Source organism: Capricornis sumatraensis, chromosome 20 (assembly GCF_032405125.1).
Source record: "Capricornis sumatraensis isolate serow.1 chromosome 20, serow.2, whole genome shotgun sequence".
Taxonomy (NCBI): Eukaryota; Metazoa; Chordata; class Mammalia; order Artiodactyla; family Bovidae; genus Capricornis; species Capricornis sumatraensis.
Window position 1 is genome coordinate 41,310,224 of NC_091088.1, and position 14,870 is coordinate 41,325,093.

Consider the following 14,870-nt stretch of genomic DNA (forward strand, 5'->3'; position numbering starts at 1 on the left):
ATGTTTCTCTGTACTTTTGTATGGTTCCTTACATTTTGTTGTTGTTTTAAAACACTTCTAGTATCCCATAAAATCAGTCCTGGTACTCAAGCTTCTGGTTGCTCCCCCTCCCACAAGGCAACCACTGATAGATTTTCTGTCTGTATAGTTTTTGCCTTTTTTGGAAATTTCATCGAAATGAAATCATATAATATGTAGTCTATGTGTCTTTTTTCCTTCATTTATCATTTGAGGGTCATTCATGTTGAGTGTGTTAGTATCCATTGCTTTGTATTGCTGAGTAATACTCCATTATATGGATATACTGTATTTTATCCATTTACCAATTGATAGACATTTGGATTGTTTCCAGTTTTTGGCTGTTTGGAATAGTCCTGCTTTGAACATTCACATATAAGTCTTTGTGTGGACATGTTTTCATTTCTTTCATATAAATATATCAGTACATATATATGGGTCTATATGTTGAGTGTATGTTATTTAGCTTTGTAGTTTTAATATATTTGGAAGGCAAATAAGCACATGAAATGATTTTTTCTAATGACTAATAGTGTCAGACATCATTTTATGTGCTGATTTGCCATCCAAATGTCATCTTTAGCATAGTCTAGGATTATGAACTCACATAGGACTCTATGGATACTGCCAGTTGTCTTTTAAGAGGCTCCAGTAGTAGCTTCAAAGTTGGATAATTAAAAAGTGAGAGCTGTGCACATTTCATTGTCTTTTTTCTTTATGTCAGGAGAAAAGATATTTCTGATGTGCTAAATAAACATGTGGAGGTAAATTAGCAGCATGACTAATTTAGTCATTGCTGTCAGTCACCTTCAGACAACAGTCAATAACTTCCAAGTTACATTTGGTATTTTTTTGCGTTGTGTGATGGTTTTGTATGTTAAGAAAATTGAAAAAGTATTGCAGGTGTTTTAGTATTTGTTGTATAGAAAATATAACTTTTTTAAATTAAAAAAATTTTAAAAGTGATAGCTCATTTAATGGATGCTGTTTATTTGGCATGTCTCCCAACCCTTGTTTTCCTGTTGAGGATGCTGCTGATGAGGGTTCTCAGGTGATCAGCTCACAGATTGAATTGAAGCTCCTGAACCAGCTCTTAGACCTGCTCTCTTTCCATTACCTGACAGCCACAGCTACAGAGAGAAATCTGCACCCTCCTGCTTTTTGTGGAGATAGTATATTTGATGTTCATTTTCCTAGTTCAACAATTCTATCAGTTGCCATCCTGATTTTTTTTTAACTTTTTTTCTTTCTTCACCATAAATAGCACATAACGTAAAATGCCATACTGATTTTATCCAAGACAAAAATGTAATTACTTTAGGAGTCAAATATTTCTGTGAGGCTTATTGTGAAAAATAACAGTCCCCTGGTGTATCATTTCCCCCAGACAGAACATTTTTATGCTTATACTCAGAGGCAACCTCCTTTCTTCTCTTTGAGCTGTTTGTTTTATGTTTACTTCCAGACCTAAATAACTATTATCTATTGACTTCCCCACTGTAAGAGCTAAGAATTTGATATTCTTTCAGCTCCTCCTTCCCACTCGTTCTCCTTTCCTCCCAGCACAGTTATAATTTTTGCAAAATTAATATTCAGTGTTTCAGTAGGCAAATCACTTAAATCTTTATGCCTCTGTTTTCTCATCTGTAAAATAGGGATAAGAATAATACCTCCTTTTGTGATGAGGTAAACGCTTATATAAACGTGTGTTAGTTAAAATCATGTTGACTATTATTAGGCATGTGTAAACACTGTTCACAGTTGAGCTATGTGATAATTTTGATTGCTTTTCCTTTCTTGCATTATTCTTTGTTAATAATTAACCTATTTTTGCTTTGTGTTTTATGTAGTCATCCTTTTATGCCCAGACTTTCTCTCAGTAGTCTAAAATTTCTTTCCAAAGGAAGGTCAAAACAGTCGGCTGTTCTGTCAGTTTCATCTTAGAGATTGTTTCTGGGGTCATTTTCCCCGGCCTCAGTCTGGACTAGGTGCATTTTAGACCTGCAATTCTTGTTGTCTGTAGATTTTCTTTGCTCCTCTTTTTGTATTGAGTCCTCCGTTTCCTGGGTCCCCTGTGTTCCTCTTTGGTTCCCTCCCTCTTTAGTGAAGCTCATCCTTTATCACATTACTCTGAGAGGGTTCATGGAGAGGAAGCTTTTTGAGGCTTGGCTTATCCAAAAACTTCTTTATTCTGTCCTCACACTAAGGGCTGGATTCTAGTTTGGAAATCACTTCACTTCATAATTTTGACAATATCACTCCATTTGCTTTTAGAGTTCAGTGTTGCTATTTTGAAATATAGTACTATTCTTTTTTTTTGGCTGCACCGTACAGCCTGTGAGATCCTAGGGCCAGGTACTTAATTAGTCAAAGTGTTACAGAGGAAAAAATATATATATATCTGATTAAATTACTAAGGATCTGAACTAAAAACAAAGAAACAATTTCCTGAGAAGAAAATATTTTTTAGCCCAGGAAGCCGTATGAATTAAGAGTCTAGTGAGGAAACCAGAAGCCACATTATATGTTTCAATGGGCTTCCCTGGTGGCTTAATGGTAAAGAATCCCCGTGCCAATGCAGGAGACATGAGTTCAGTCCCTGGGTCCTGAAGATATCCTGGAGGAGGAAATGGCAACCCACTCCAGTGTTCTTTCCTGGAAAAGTACATCAACAGAGGAGTCTGGTGGGCTATAGTCCAGGGGGTTGCAAAGAGTCAGACACCACTGGGCACACAAGCATATGCATCTGTTTCAAGAGAAGGAGTTGGTTACAGAGGTATGGAAGGACTGGGAAGCACCAGGGTAACCTTGTGGAAGTAATTGCAGGAAGCAGTTCCTTTACCTGGAGATACAAAGGGGGAAGACTGGAGTTCCCAGAACCTAGACGTGTGGAGGAAAGGTCCTGTGGAGCTGATGCTCAGATCTCTGAAGGGAATCGCTGCTTGAGTGCTGCTCCTAGCTCTGAAGGGCCTGAAGAGAGTGCGCATGTGGGAGGGAACAAGCTTTTTCCATCCTCTAGTTCCCCTGTTGTCCAGTCATCTAAAAGCTGGAAAAAGGAAAATGTGGTTTGCAGAGCGTGAGCCTCAGTATCTCTGAGCAGAGTATGGAAGAGTGGGTGTGGAGGGGAGAGGCAATTACTTTATGAATTTAAGAGGCTGACCCAGTGCTCCCAGAGCCTCGGGAGGGCTGTCCAACTCAACTAGTGCAAGCCACAGAGGCCACAGGGTCGGGACCTAACTCTGCTGCGCCAACCGTGACTCTAGAACTTCACAAAGCACTTACAATAACTGGTATGAAGTAACAGTTGTTTTCTCCCTTTCTCTTAGAATATGAAATACTACCAGGGCATCCGGGCTGCTGTGAGCCGGGTGAAGGACAGAGGACAGAAGGCCTTGGTTCTTGACATTGGCACTGGCACAGGACTCTTGTCAATGATGGCGGTCACAGCTGGTGCCGACTTCTGCTATGCCATTGAGGTGAGCCACACTCTTCATGTGTATGTTCTATGTCCTGTGTGGAAAGTCTCTTGTGTCCCTTGCACCCTCCCCGTCCGTTTCTTCACAGACATACATGGAGTGTTCACTCCATGCCAAGTGCAGTGCCAGGTTCCGAGAACACAGAGATGAGTCAGACACCATTCTTTCCTCCAGGAGCTTGTTTTCTTCCGTAAAAACAGTGATTCTCAGCCTTGACTGAGTGTCAGAATCACCAAGGAGCTTTAAAAAATTCTAACGCCTAGTCAGTCGTCCTGCACTCCCCCGCCCCCAATTTTAATTAATAGTTCTGGGATGTGACCTGAGCATTGGGATTTTTTAAAGTGCATCAAGGTTGAGCTCTACTGCCTTAAATGTCCTGACAGAGCTAGCTATCTTACTGCATTTACCCATAGTTTGGCAATCTGCCATTTCACTCCTTTAATAAAAATTAAAATTATTTTTCTGGTAATGCAAATAATAAGCTTCTCAGGTGGCATTAGTGGTAAAGAACCTGCCTGCCAATGCAGGAGATGCAAGAGACGCAGGTTGGATTCCTTGATCGGAGGTACCCTGGAGCTGGAGGAGGGCATGGCAACCCACTCCAGTGTTCTTGCATGGAGAATCCCACGGACAGAGGATCTTGGTGGGTTACAGTCCATAGGATTGCAAGGAGTCAGACGAGATTGAAACAGCTTAGCACACATGCATGCGTGCACGCAATGTGAATAATGCATACCACTATAGGAAATTTGGTAAATAGAAAGAAGTGTATTGACTCCATATATAACTAACCATTGTTAAAATTTTGGTGTATTTTGCCCTACAATATTTGTTTCATATGGTGATTAAGTTGCAGATGACAAAGTCCCAAAATAACAGTGGCTTAAACAGAAGTTTTTTGCTTTCTTCCTTAAAGTATAGGGGTCAGCACTCTAGGGTGTTCTGCCTAGACTCCTTCCAGCACCTACCCCCCACCCCCATGTCTACAGGGTGGCCCTCGAGCTTATGGTCTAGAAGGGTGACAGGTCAGGCTGAGGGAATACCATGGTGTATTTGGGAACAGTGTTGTCCAGAGTTGTGGCAAATGGTGTCATGGTAGAAAAACCCAGAAAGGTAGATTGTAGCCAGACTCTGGAAGACCTGAGTGTCACATTAAACACTTTAATATCGTGAGTTAGGTGTTAATGAGCTTCAAGTTTCTGTGATAGTCCAACGATAGTGATAAGGTTGTGTGTGTGTGCGTGCACCCACTTGCAATTCTGTACACTTGTCTCAGGATTTCATTAAAATGATTAAGGGTCATTCTTTGCCTTTGGGGCCGTCATCAAGGCTCCGAGCTGATACAGAGAAATCAGTATTTGCGGATAGTTGCCTTGATAGCCTCAAGTAGATTTTATCTTCGTAAATGAAGAAGTCAAGACGCAGACGTTAAAGTCTTAAGTCCCACAGTTAATAAGTAGGAGGGCTAGAGCTGAATCTTGGTCTTTTGGTTCCTAATTTGGTGCTCAGTCCACACTGGTAGCTTTGATAGGACAGTGTATGTGTGTGAGAGAGAGAGTGCTAGTGTGGGTGTCTAGGGTGGAGGCAAGGATGCCATTGACTGGTAAGAGGAGTTCCTCTTTCCAGTAACTTATTTTATGGGAAAGACCTTGCATTTCATTTTGGACGTGTTACATATGAGACAGCTGGTGGGGCAGGAGCCGGTACCTTTGTGGACTGCTAATGAAAAATATAGGATGAGAACATACTTCATGGTAGAATTGGTAGAACAGTTTTCTTAGGTTTTTCCATATTTCCATCTCATTTACCTGGATTTCTAATTCTCTTGCTGTTCTGGCTTGTGATTCTCAGACCTCTTCCATTTGACTCTTCAGATCTTTATGGTAGCCTCCCAGTTTTTGCTCTAGTGACTACCTGGTTGATTCTTTGGTCTTCCTGTCTTCGAATTGCCCTGTGGTTTGCAGCTCTGCCGGAACTGCATGGCAACAGGAAAGACAGGTCCAGAAGAATGAGTGAGAGAGAACCTGATGGTCCCTAGAGACGGGAATCTGAACCTTTTAAGGGTGGCGTGTACAGTGGATCCGGGACTCACTTGCTAAAGATATGACAGGTAAAGCTGGCAGTGTAAGGGGTTGTTCAGGGAGAGAGAGTAGACTGAAAAGAGCAAAGGCGGGATGTGTTCAGGGGCTGAGGGAACAAGAGTGGCCATGAAGTCAAGTCCAGACAGAAATGAAGAGACCCTAGAAGGCAGGTGCAGATGGCGTGGAAGCCATGAGAAAGGGAGTGATCAGCAAGTGTGGATGTTACTAGAGCAGCACTATTAGAACTTGGTGATGGTGAAAATCTACAACTGTGCTGTCCAGTATCATGGTCCCTACCCACATGTGGCTGCTAAGTACTTGAAATGTGACTAGTAGGCCTGAGGAGCTGAAATTTTAAAATACTACTTAATTTTAATCCATTTACGTTTAAATAACTGCATGTGGCTACTGTATTAGTACAGGTATGGAAATTAAGCAGAATGGGGACTAAGAAAGCTGTGGGTTGGCAGCCAAGAGGTTATTGGTGACCCCCTTTAGGCAATATTTTCAGGAGAGTAGGGTTGAGGATTGGATGGAATATAAGAAATCACAGGCATTGTCTGCAGGCTTCTCTTTTCGTACATTTGAAAAGGAAGGAGTGCTGGGGAAGGTGTATTGGTTATAGTGACTTCTATGGCAAAACACCTTGAAAACCAAGCATGATCCTGGCTTCCTCATTTTCTTTCTCTTTTTTAAGGGCAAAAAGAACATTCCCAGGAATCTCTAGCAAACCTCTCCTTGGATATATCATTGACCAAAATAAGGTTAAATGCTGTTTAATTTATTTCATTTACCTGGCAAGAAAGATTCACTTGCTCTTAGACCAGACAGTACATCCCTTGAAAGAAGATTAGTTCTCCAAACTGATTTGAGGGCTAGGGGAGAACACAGGATGATGATGTTGAGAAATCAGCTTCGGGCTTCATTCGATAGTGTTTGAGGTGAGTTCTTGAGTTCTTGGTGGCTGAGGAAGAGGCTGTGAAGGACAGACTCTACAGAGTCAGCAGAGGACATGAATGATAAGGGGCAGGAGGGCTGAGAGGATGGTAAGAGCACGTGATACTTCTGGGGTAGAGGCAGACTGATTGGTGAGAATTGAGGGTCTGAGGCCCTCCAACAACATCAAAACCATCAAACTAGAGCCTTGAGATAATTTGAAACAGATTGTGAAGGTTTTGTTACCCTACCTGAGCACATATTCTTTGTAGAAGTATATAGCATTTTCCTCTTGATTGTAATAGAAATATGCTTTTGTGGCAGAAAATAAAGGTGGATGCAGAAGAGGTCTTAGAAAAAAATGGAAATCTTGTCATTTTGACTGGTCACTTTATCATTTTCTAAAATCAAAATCATTTCTAAAATGCAAAAAGGCAAAATGGTTGTCTGAGGAGGCCTTACAAATAGCTTAGAAAAGAAGAGACGTGAAAGGCAAAGGAGAAAAGGAAAGATATACCCATCTGAATACAAAGTTCCAAAGAATAAGAGAGCCTTCCTAAGTGAACAATGCAAAGAAAATAGAGGAAAACAACAGAATGGGAAAGACTAGAGATCTCTTCAAGGAAATTAGATACCAAGGGAACATTTCATGCACAGATGGGCACAATAAAGGACAGAAATGGTATGGACTTAACAGAAGCAGAAGACATTAAGAAGAGATGGCAAGAATACATAGAACTATGCAAAAAAAGGTCTTCGTGACCCAGATGACCATGATGGCGTGATCATCCACCTTGAGCCAGACATCCTGGAATGTGAAGTCAAATGGGCCTTAGGAAGCATCACTATGAGCAAAGCTAGTGGAGGTGATGGAATTCCAGTTGCGTTGTTTCAAATCCTAAAAGGTGATGCTGTGAAAGTATTGCACTCCATATGCCAGCAAATTTGGAAAACTCAGCAGTGGCCACAGGACTGAAAAAGGTCAGTTTTCATTCCAGTCCCAAAGAAGGGCAATGCCAAAGAATGTTCAAACTACCACACAGTTGCACTCATCTCACACCCTAGCAAAGTAGTGCTCAAAATATTCCAAGCCAGGTTTCAACAGTATGTGAACTGAGAACTTCCAGATGTTCAAGCTGGATTTAGAAAAGACAGAGGAACCAGAGATCAAATTGCCAGCATTCGCTGCATCTTTGAAAAAGCAAGAGAGTTACAGAAAAACATCTACTTCTGCTTTGTGACTACACCAAGCGTTTGACTGTGTGGATCACAACAAACTGGAACATTCTTCAAGAGATGGGAATACCAGCCCACCTTACCTTCCACCTGAGAAATCTGTATGCAGCAACAGTTAGAACCAGATATGGAACAACATACTGGTTCCAAATCGGGAAAGGAGTATGTCAAGGCTGTTTATTGTCACCCTGCTTATTTAACATATATGCAGAGAACATCATGTGAAATGCAGGGCTGGATGAAGCACAAGCTGGAATCAAAATTGCTGGGAGAAATATCCATAACCTCAAATGTGCAGATGACACCACCCTTATGGCAGAAAGTGAAGAAGAACTAAAGCGCCTCTTGATGAAAGTGAAAGAGGAGAGTGAAAAAGTTGCCTTAAAACTCAACATTCAGAAAGCTAAGATCATGGCATCTGGTCCCATCACTTCATGACAAATAGATGGAGAAACAGTGGCTGACTATTTTGAGGGGCTCCAAAATCACTGCAGATGGTGACTGCAGCCATGAAATTAAAAAGACACTTGCTCCTTGAAAGAAAAGCTATGACCAACCTAGACAGCATATTAAAAAGCAGAGACATTGCTGACAAAGGTCTGTCTAGTCAAAGCTATGGTTTTTCCAGTAGTCATGTATGGATGTCAGAGTTGGACTATAAAGAAAGCTGAGTGCCAAAGAATTGATGCTTTTGAACTGTGGTGTTGGAGAAGACTCTTGAGAGTTCCTTGGACTGCGAGAAGATCAAATCAGTCAATTTCCTGAATATTCAGGAAATGAGTCCTGAATATTCATTGGAAGGAATGATGCTGAAGCTGAAACTCCAATACTTTGATCATCTGATGTGAAGAATTGACTCACTGGAAAAGACTCTGATGCTGGGAAAGATTGAAGGCAGGAGGAGAAGGGGACAACAGAGGATAAGATGGTTGGATGGCATCACCAACTTGATGGACATGAGTCAGAGCAAGCTCTGGGAGTTAGTGATGGACAGGGAAGCCTGGCATGCTGCTGTTCATGGGGTTGCAAAGAGTCAGACACGACTGACCACCTGAGGTGAAAATTTCCTCTATGTGCGTATGGCTGCATCTGCATCTGTATGTTTCATGCAGTGATGTGGTTGGAGCTATGCAATCTAAATTGGGCAGGTGGGAAATTTAGAGGTAGAGAAGCTTATGTTTAGGGACACATGAAGGGTTCCGGGAAGACTTCCTTCAGGAGGGGATTTGTGCTGCCCTGAAAAGTTGGGTTTGCTTTGGCAGGTGGTAGTAGGGCAGAGAAGGCTCAGGCTTGCCTCCTGCCTGTACAGTGAGGAGATGAGTGTGGCTGTAGCATTGGTAGTACATGTGTGTAATGGGGGTGGTGGTGGGAGGGGAGGAACGCTGGGTAAAAGTAAGGTGGTCCATAGTATGAAGGGCCTTAGATACCATAAGAGAATATAGGCTGTGTTCCACTAGCAAGGGGGATTTGAGACAGTTTTGAGCAGGAGGGTGACGTGCTCACACTTCATATCTACTATAGTTATAGTCTCACCTTCCCCTAGAGAGCACATCACTTCACATCCCAGGTCCCCAGTCATGGTTTTGTGAGGCACGTCCCCTTTGCATCTCTCTCTAGCGTAGCACTGATACCTGCCATCCTTGCTAGGTGGTGCAGTCTCCTTGGAAGTCCCCTGCATCCCTCCTTTGCCTGACATGTAATGGGAACACCTAGCTGCAAGATAAACCTAACAGAATCTCATCCTTTTGTATTCATTTCCATGACACACATTTGGAGATGCATTTAAATTACATAGGTGAAATCTTGTGTATTTAGATCAAAACAGCCCAACAAAATATTTTACCTGTATCAAATGGTAACAAAGGTACATTTTTTGTATTCAGGAAGAAATTCCATAATGGAGGCCTCTTTTACTTCAAATCATAGGACCAGAATCAAGGTAAATGTTGCTAACCAGGTGTTCAGTTCAATTGCTCAGCCCTCTGGAAGCTGGGTCAAAAAGGACCCTCTCTGGAGATGACACTAAAAATCAGAGAGGCTCAGAGGCCCCTGAGTCCAGCAAGAAGTCAAGAACATTAAACTACAGTTCAGTTCAGTTGCTCAGTCGTGTCCGACTCTTTGTGACCCCGTGAACCGCAGCACGTCAGGCCTCCCTGTCCATCACCAACTCCTGGAGTCCACCCAAACCCATGTCCATCAAGTCGTTGATGCCATCTAACCATCTCACCCTCTGTCGTCCCCTTCTCCTCCTGCCCTCTATCTTTCCCAGCATCAGGGTCTTTTCAAATGAGTCAGCTCTTTGCATCAGGTGGCCAAAGTATTGGAGTTTCAGCTTCAACATCAGTCCTTCCAGTGAACACCCAGGACTATCTCCTTTAGGATGGACTGGTTGGATCTCCTTGCTGTCAAAGGGACTCTCAAGAGTCTTCCAACACCACAGTTCAAAAGCATCAATTCTTCAGCACTCAGCTTTCTTTATAGTCCAACTCTCACATCCGTACATGACTACTGGAAAAACGGGGTGTTAGAATATTCTTTAACTTACTGCTTATTTTTATTTGGGTTTTCACTAATTTCTAGGTTTTCAAGCCTATGGCTGATGCTTCTGTGAAGATTGTGGAGAAAAACGGCTTCAGTGATAAGATTAAGGTTATCAATAAGCATTCCACTGAGGTGACTGTAGGACCAGGTGAGAGCAACACATCTTGTGACAAAAGCTTTGCTTGCTCTTGTGGGAGAGAGGAAAAGGTTTATTCCGATTTCTGGGAGAGACATACCCAGGTAATTGCACAGAATTGAGACTTCTCCATGTGCTGGTCTGAAGATAAGCACTTCTCTCTTAGTTTATTTCTCCACTAATTAAAATAAATGAGGAATAAGTAAACCAGAGCTAATCAAGTATACAAGTGTTGATGTAAACAAATGAAACCTGTTGCTTAAGCAAGTTGAAATACTTGTCTGGCTCAGTTTATCTGGTTTTGAGTTTTATTAGACAGAAGCAAAACAGTAAAAGGTTGACAATGAGAGGTTCTCTTAGTTCCAGTATCTGGTCTCAGTATCCAGTGTAAGATATTTGCCTGTGTAGCTTGGTCTTCAGATTTTCAGAATATTTTTTATAGTCTGGGAATTTGAATCAGACTTTTGACATTTCGCATGCTACTGATACTGGGAGAGCACAGTGAAAAAGATTTACAAGAGAAACTTCTAGCATGAGGTTATGGATATTAACATGCAGTATTTTAAAAGAAGCATCTACCTAAATTCAGCATTTGTCTCGCATTTGAAAAGCATTTTTTTATGGAAGATCTGGAACGTGCACAAAAGAAGGGATTGATATTTCCTTTATTTATTTTTAAAGTGTACCATACATACAAAAGAGTGCACAGATCATCCCATTTTTAATCATCATTACTGAGGTACGATTCTTTGATTGATGTATTTGGCCACACCACATGGCTTGTGGGATCTTAGTTCCCTGACCAGGGATTGAACGCGGGCCCTCAGCAGTGAAAGTACAGAGTCTTAACCACTGGCTGCTAGGGAATTTGCTATTGAGGTATAATTTATATAAAGTGGATTCACCCGTTGGAAGTGTATAGTTTCAGTTTTAACAAATGTAAACACAGTTGTCACCACTTCTACCATCAAGATACTAGAATGTTTCCATCGTGCCCTCATGGATTCCTCATGACCCTTTACAGGCATTCCACCCATATCTGTGGCCCTAGGCACTCACTGATCTGCTTTCTCCATTGTAGAGTAGATTCACCTCTTCTAGAATTTTGAGTGAAATCGTAGTGTGTACTTTTCTGTGTCTGCTTTCTTTCCTGTAGTACAGTGTTTTTGAGTTTTGTCCAGTGTTTTATGTATGAAGTGTTCATTTCTTTCTGTTAGTGAGCATCACTTCATGTGGATACATTCCATAATCTGTTCATTCCTTCACCTACTGATGGACATGGGTAGTTTCCTGGATGGGTCTTTTGGTTCACCAATCCCTCTTCTTACAGTGTCTGATCCGCTGTCAAGCACACCTAGTGAACTTTTCATTTCTGATACTGTATTTTTCATCTTTAAAATTCTCTTTGTGATTTTGTTTTATAACTTCTGTTGTTCTTACGTGTTCGTGTGTTCCTTTAAATAGTTAGCAGATTTATATTAGCTGTTTTAACATCCCTTCTATTCCACTGCCTGTCTTTGTCTTTTCTGGGTTTCTTGTTTTGACTCATTTTTACCCTGGTTCTGGGTCCTGTTTTCCTTCTTTGCCTGTCTAGTAATTTTTATTCAGATGTTGTGTATATTGGGAGATTTACATTGGTAAGTGCTGAGTTTTGTTGTCTTCCCTTAAAAGCTTTGTCTGGCATGCAGTTGGGTTTCTTGCAGATCAGGTTGATCCTTACAAGGCTTATTTTTAAGCTTTGTTGGTTCAGGCTTAGGATAGCTTTAAGACAGGGTTTCTTACTTGCAGCACTGTTGACATTGTAGGTTTAGTAATTCTTTGCTGGGAAAGTTGTCCTGTGCATTGTGGAATGTTTACTCCTGGCCTCTTAACTGGTGGAAGCTCATAGCATCTCCTTCCTCAGCACCATTTGTGCCTATCAGAAATGTCTCCAGGTATTGCCGAAAGTGCCAGGTGTGGGGTGTATGTGTGCAAAATCTCACCCTGTTGAGAACCCCTGCTCTAGAGCTGCTTCGGCTATACTAGTAGAGCATGACCTTTCTGGGGTCTCTGCTGAGTGCCTGGGTCATGGCTGATCAGAATGTTGCTAGAATGTTGCTCAGTCCTTTGAGCTCTGACAGTTGTTCAGCTTATAGCTACATGGTCATCCTTTGCCCAGCCTTCTAGAGGCTTACCGTGTGTGTGTGTGTGTGTGTGTGTGTGTGTGTGTGTGTGTGTGTGTGTGTGTGTGTGTGTGTGTGTGTGTGTGTGTGTGTGTGTGTGTGTGTACCGTGTGTGTGTGTGTGTGTGTGTGTGTGTGTGTGTGTGTGTGTGTGTGTGTGTATTCAGCAAGAGACATGAGGGGAGCGTTGTGCAGATTTCTGAAGCCCTTTCCCCATGTAGCTTCCTGTCTGACTCTCTCCTTTGCACATTCCAGCCGCCTCCACCCCCCTGAACTTGTCTCTGCTGTCTCATCCAGCAAGACACTTTGCTTGGCTTCTCTCTATGTGAACAAAGGTCTGGAAGTGCGCCGGCTGGGAGCCAGGGCAGTAGGGATTCACTTGGTTTCCTGCTGTTCAGTGTCCGAAAACACTTGTTTTATAAATTTTGCTGTGTTTTCTAGTTGATTATGATGATAGATAAGTCTGAACCCAGTTACTCCATTTTGACCTGAGGTGGAGAACGTGTGCCATGTCACTTATTCTGTGCCCTGTCCTGTGCCACCTCCAGGCTGTGTGTTGTTCACACACACAGCTTTCTTAATATCTTTCTATGTAGTGATTTTAACCTCAATAATGAAATAATTATGTAATTATGTATTTAACATTTCTGTTGCCACACAGCTGAAGCATCCTGAGCTCATGGGCTGTGTGATCTTACTAATTATTCCATTCCATGACTTGGCACAGGGCCTGGCACATGGAAAAATTCAGTCATATTTGTTTAGTGAGTAGACTGTCAACTTTGCTTGGTCCTTAACCCGTGGTAAATGGGAAACATTGCAGCTTCGATACTGCTGCGGTTCAGGCCTTCTGAAAACTCTCTCTTGCCAGGTCTCAGGGATGTCTCCCAGTCTTTGTTCTCCTTTGCAGCTTCCTTCCTACTCCCAAATGCTTATTTCCAAGCTTCTGTTCTGATCTCTTTTAAAAAATGGCATCTGGGTTTGTTACCTGTTCCCCCGAGATGGATTACGCACCAAGATGTGTAGTGGCTGACTTGGGGTGGCATTTGTTCGTCCATCTAGTCATTTGGTGAAAATGTCTGGGTGGGGGTAACCGCCCCCGCTCAGGCTCCCCCTGCATGTCTGTCCCCTTCTACAGTAGCATTCACAGGCTCTCAAGATGTATTTCTTGAAATCCATTGGATCATAGAGCTTTATCTTTGAAGCAGATTTGGACAGTAAATCATTTTAAGTTACATAATTGGCTTAAAAAGTATTCAGAAGGTAGAATTGTCAGGGCTTGGTGATTGATTGGAATGTAGGGTGACAAAGAGGTAGGGTTCAAGCATTTAGCTGACGTTTGTTGACTGTTTTGGGGTGCTGCTAGGCATTGTTCTAGGCCCTGGGGTGCAGAGGTCACCAGGCCAGTCAGGGAACCATCCTGGAGCTGGCCAGTGATGCCCGTGTTTCAGGACTGTGTGATTGGTGGTGCCATTCACTGAGCAGAAACATTGGACAGAGAAGCACGTGTGTGCAAGTGGGTTGGTCAGCTTAGTTTGGGACAGTGTATTTCACTTGGAATCTCCCTTGATATCAGAGAGAATGGGCAGTGACTTGGAGGGTGGTCTGTGTGCCTGGAGATAGAAATTTCTTCTCAGCCTCTTTTCATGTCGTGCTGTATACATGTACTTCATAGGAACTGGACAGGCTTACCTTTGTTATCTAATTACCACCACCATGTGAAGTAGATGTCATGACCAACCCCTCTTTTACAGATGAGGTGACTGATGGTCAGGACTGAGGTTCAAGGTTAGAAAGGGGGATCCAGGCCCAGGTCTCTATGACTCAAGGCTCATGCTGTCTCTGTTATACTTGCCTTTGAACTCTTAATGCTGTTCTTTTCTTGCATCACCTGTCCTTGTCCTCTGTGTAGGGAAGATGAGTGGGCTTTGTCAAATTATAATTCATGAGCCATTAGGAGTATTTACAGTTAATTCTCCATGATGAATACCCCTTCCAAAGTCAGTTTTGTTTCGGCTCATTAAAAATTGTAATTGTAGAAGTAACATTACATTGTATTATGAAGGTTTAAAAAGTAGAAAAGCAGAAAGACCTTCCATAATCCTGCTATCTGAAAAAAACTTATTTAGGGGATTGTTTGGCAGCAAGAAACTAACTTGATTCAGGGAGATTTAATATAATGAACTGGGGCCTCTTGAGTTCTAGATCTCAGTTGTATCTTTGGGTATCAATGGAATCAACCTCTCTCTTACTTTGATTTTTTCTCCTTCTCTGCAGCCTAGAAA

General features: G+C 42.1%; 1 protein-coding gene and 1 non-coding gene across 2 annotated transcripts in view; both read left to right on the forward strand.

Annotated features, from left to right (window-relative positions):
• PRMT7 (protein arginine methyltransferase 7) overlaps positions 1-14,870 on the forward strand; it is a 39,863-nt gene that overhangs the window by 7,650 nt on the left and 17,343 nt on the right. Inside the window, exons 4-5 of the mRNA XM_068992115.1 lie at positions 3,345-3,494; positions 10,328-10,436. Of these exons, the coding sequence (XP_068848216.1) occupies positions 3,345-3,494; positions 10,328-10,436 (259 nt within the window). The remainder of the gene's footprint in view (positions 1-3,344; positions 3,495-10,327; positions 10,437-14,870) is intronic.
• Positions 709-837, forward strand: LOC138097241 (small nucleolar RNA SNORA19). Its single transcript, XR_011146447.1, has one exon. It is a non-coding gene; the product is annotated as a small nucleolar RNA SNORA19 (small nucleolar RNA).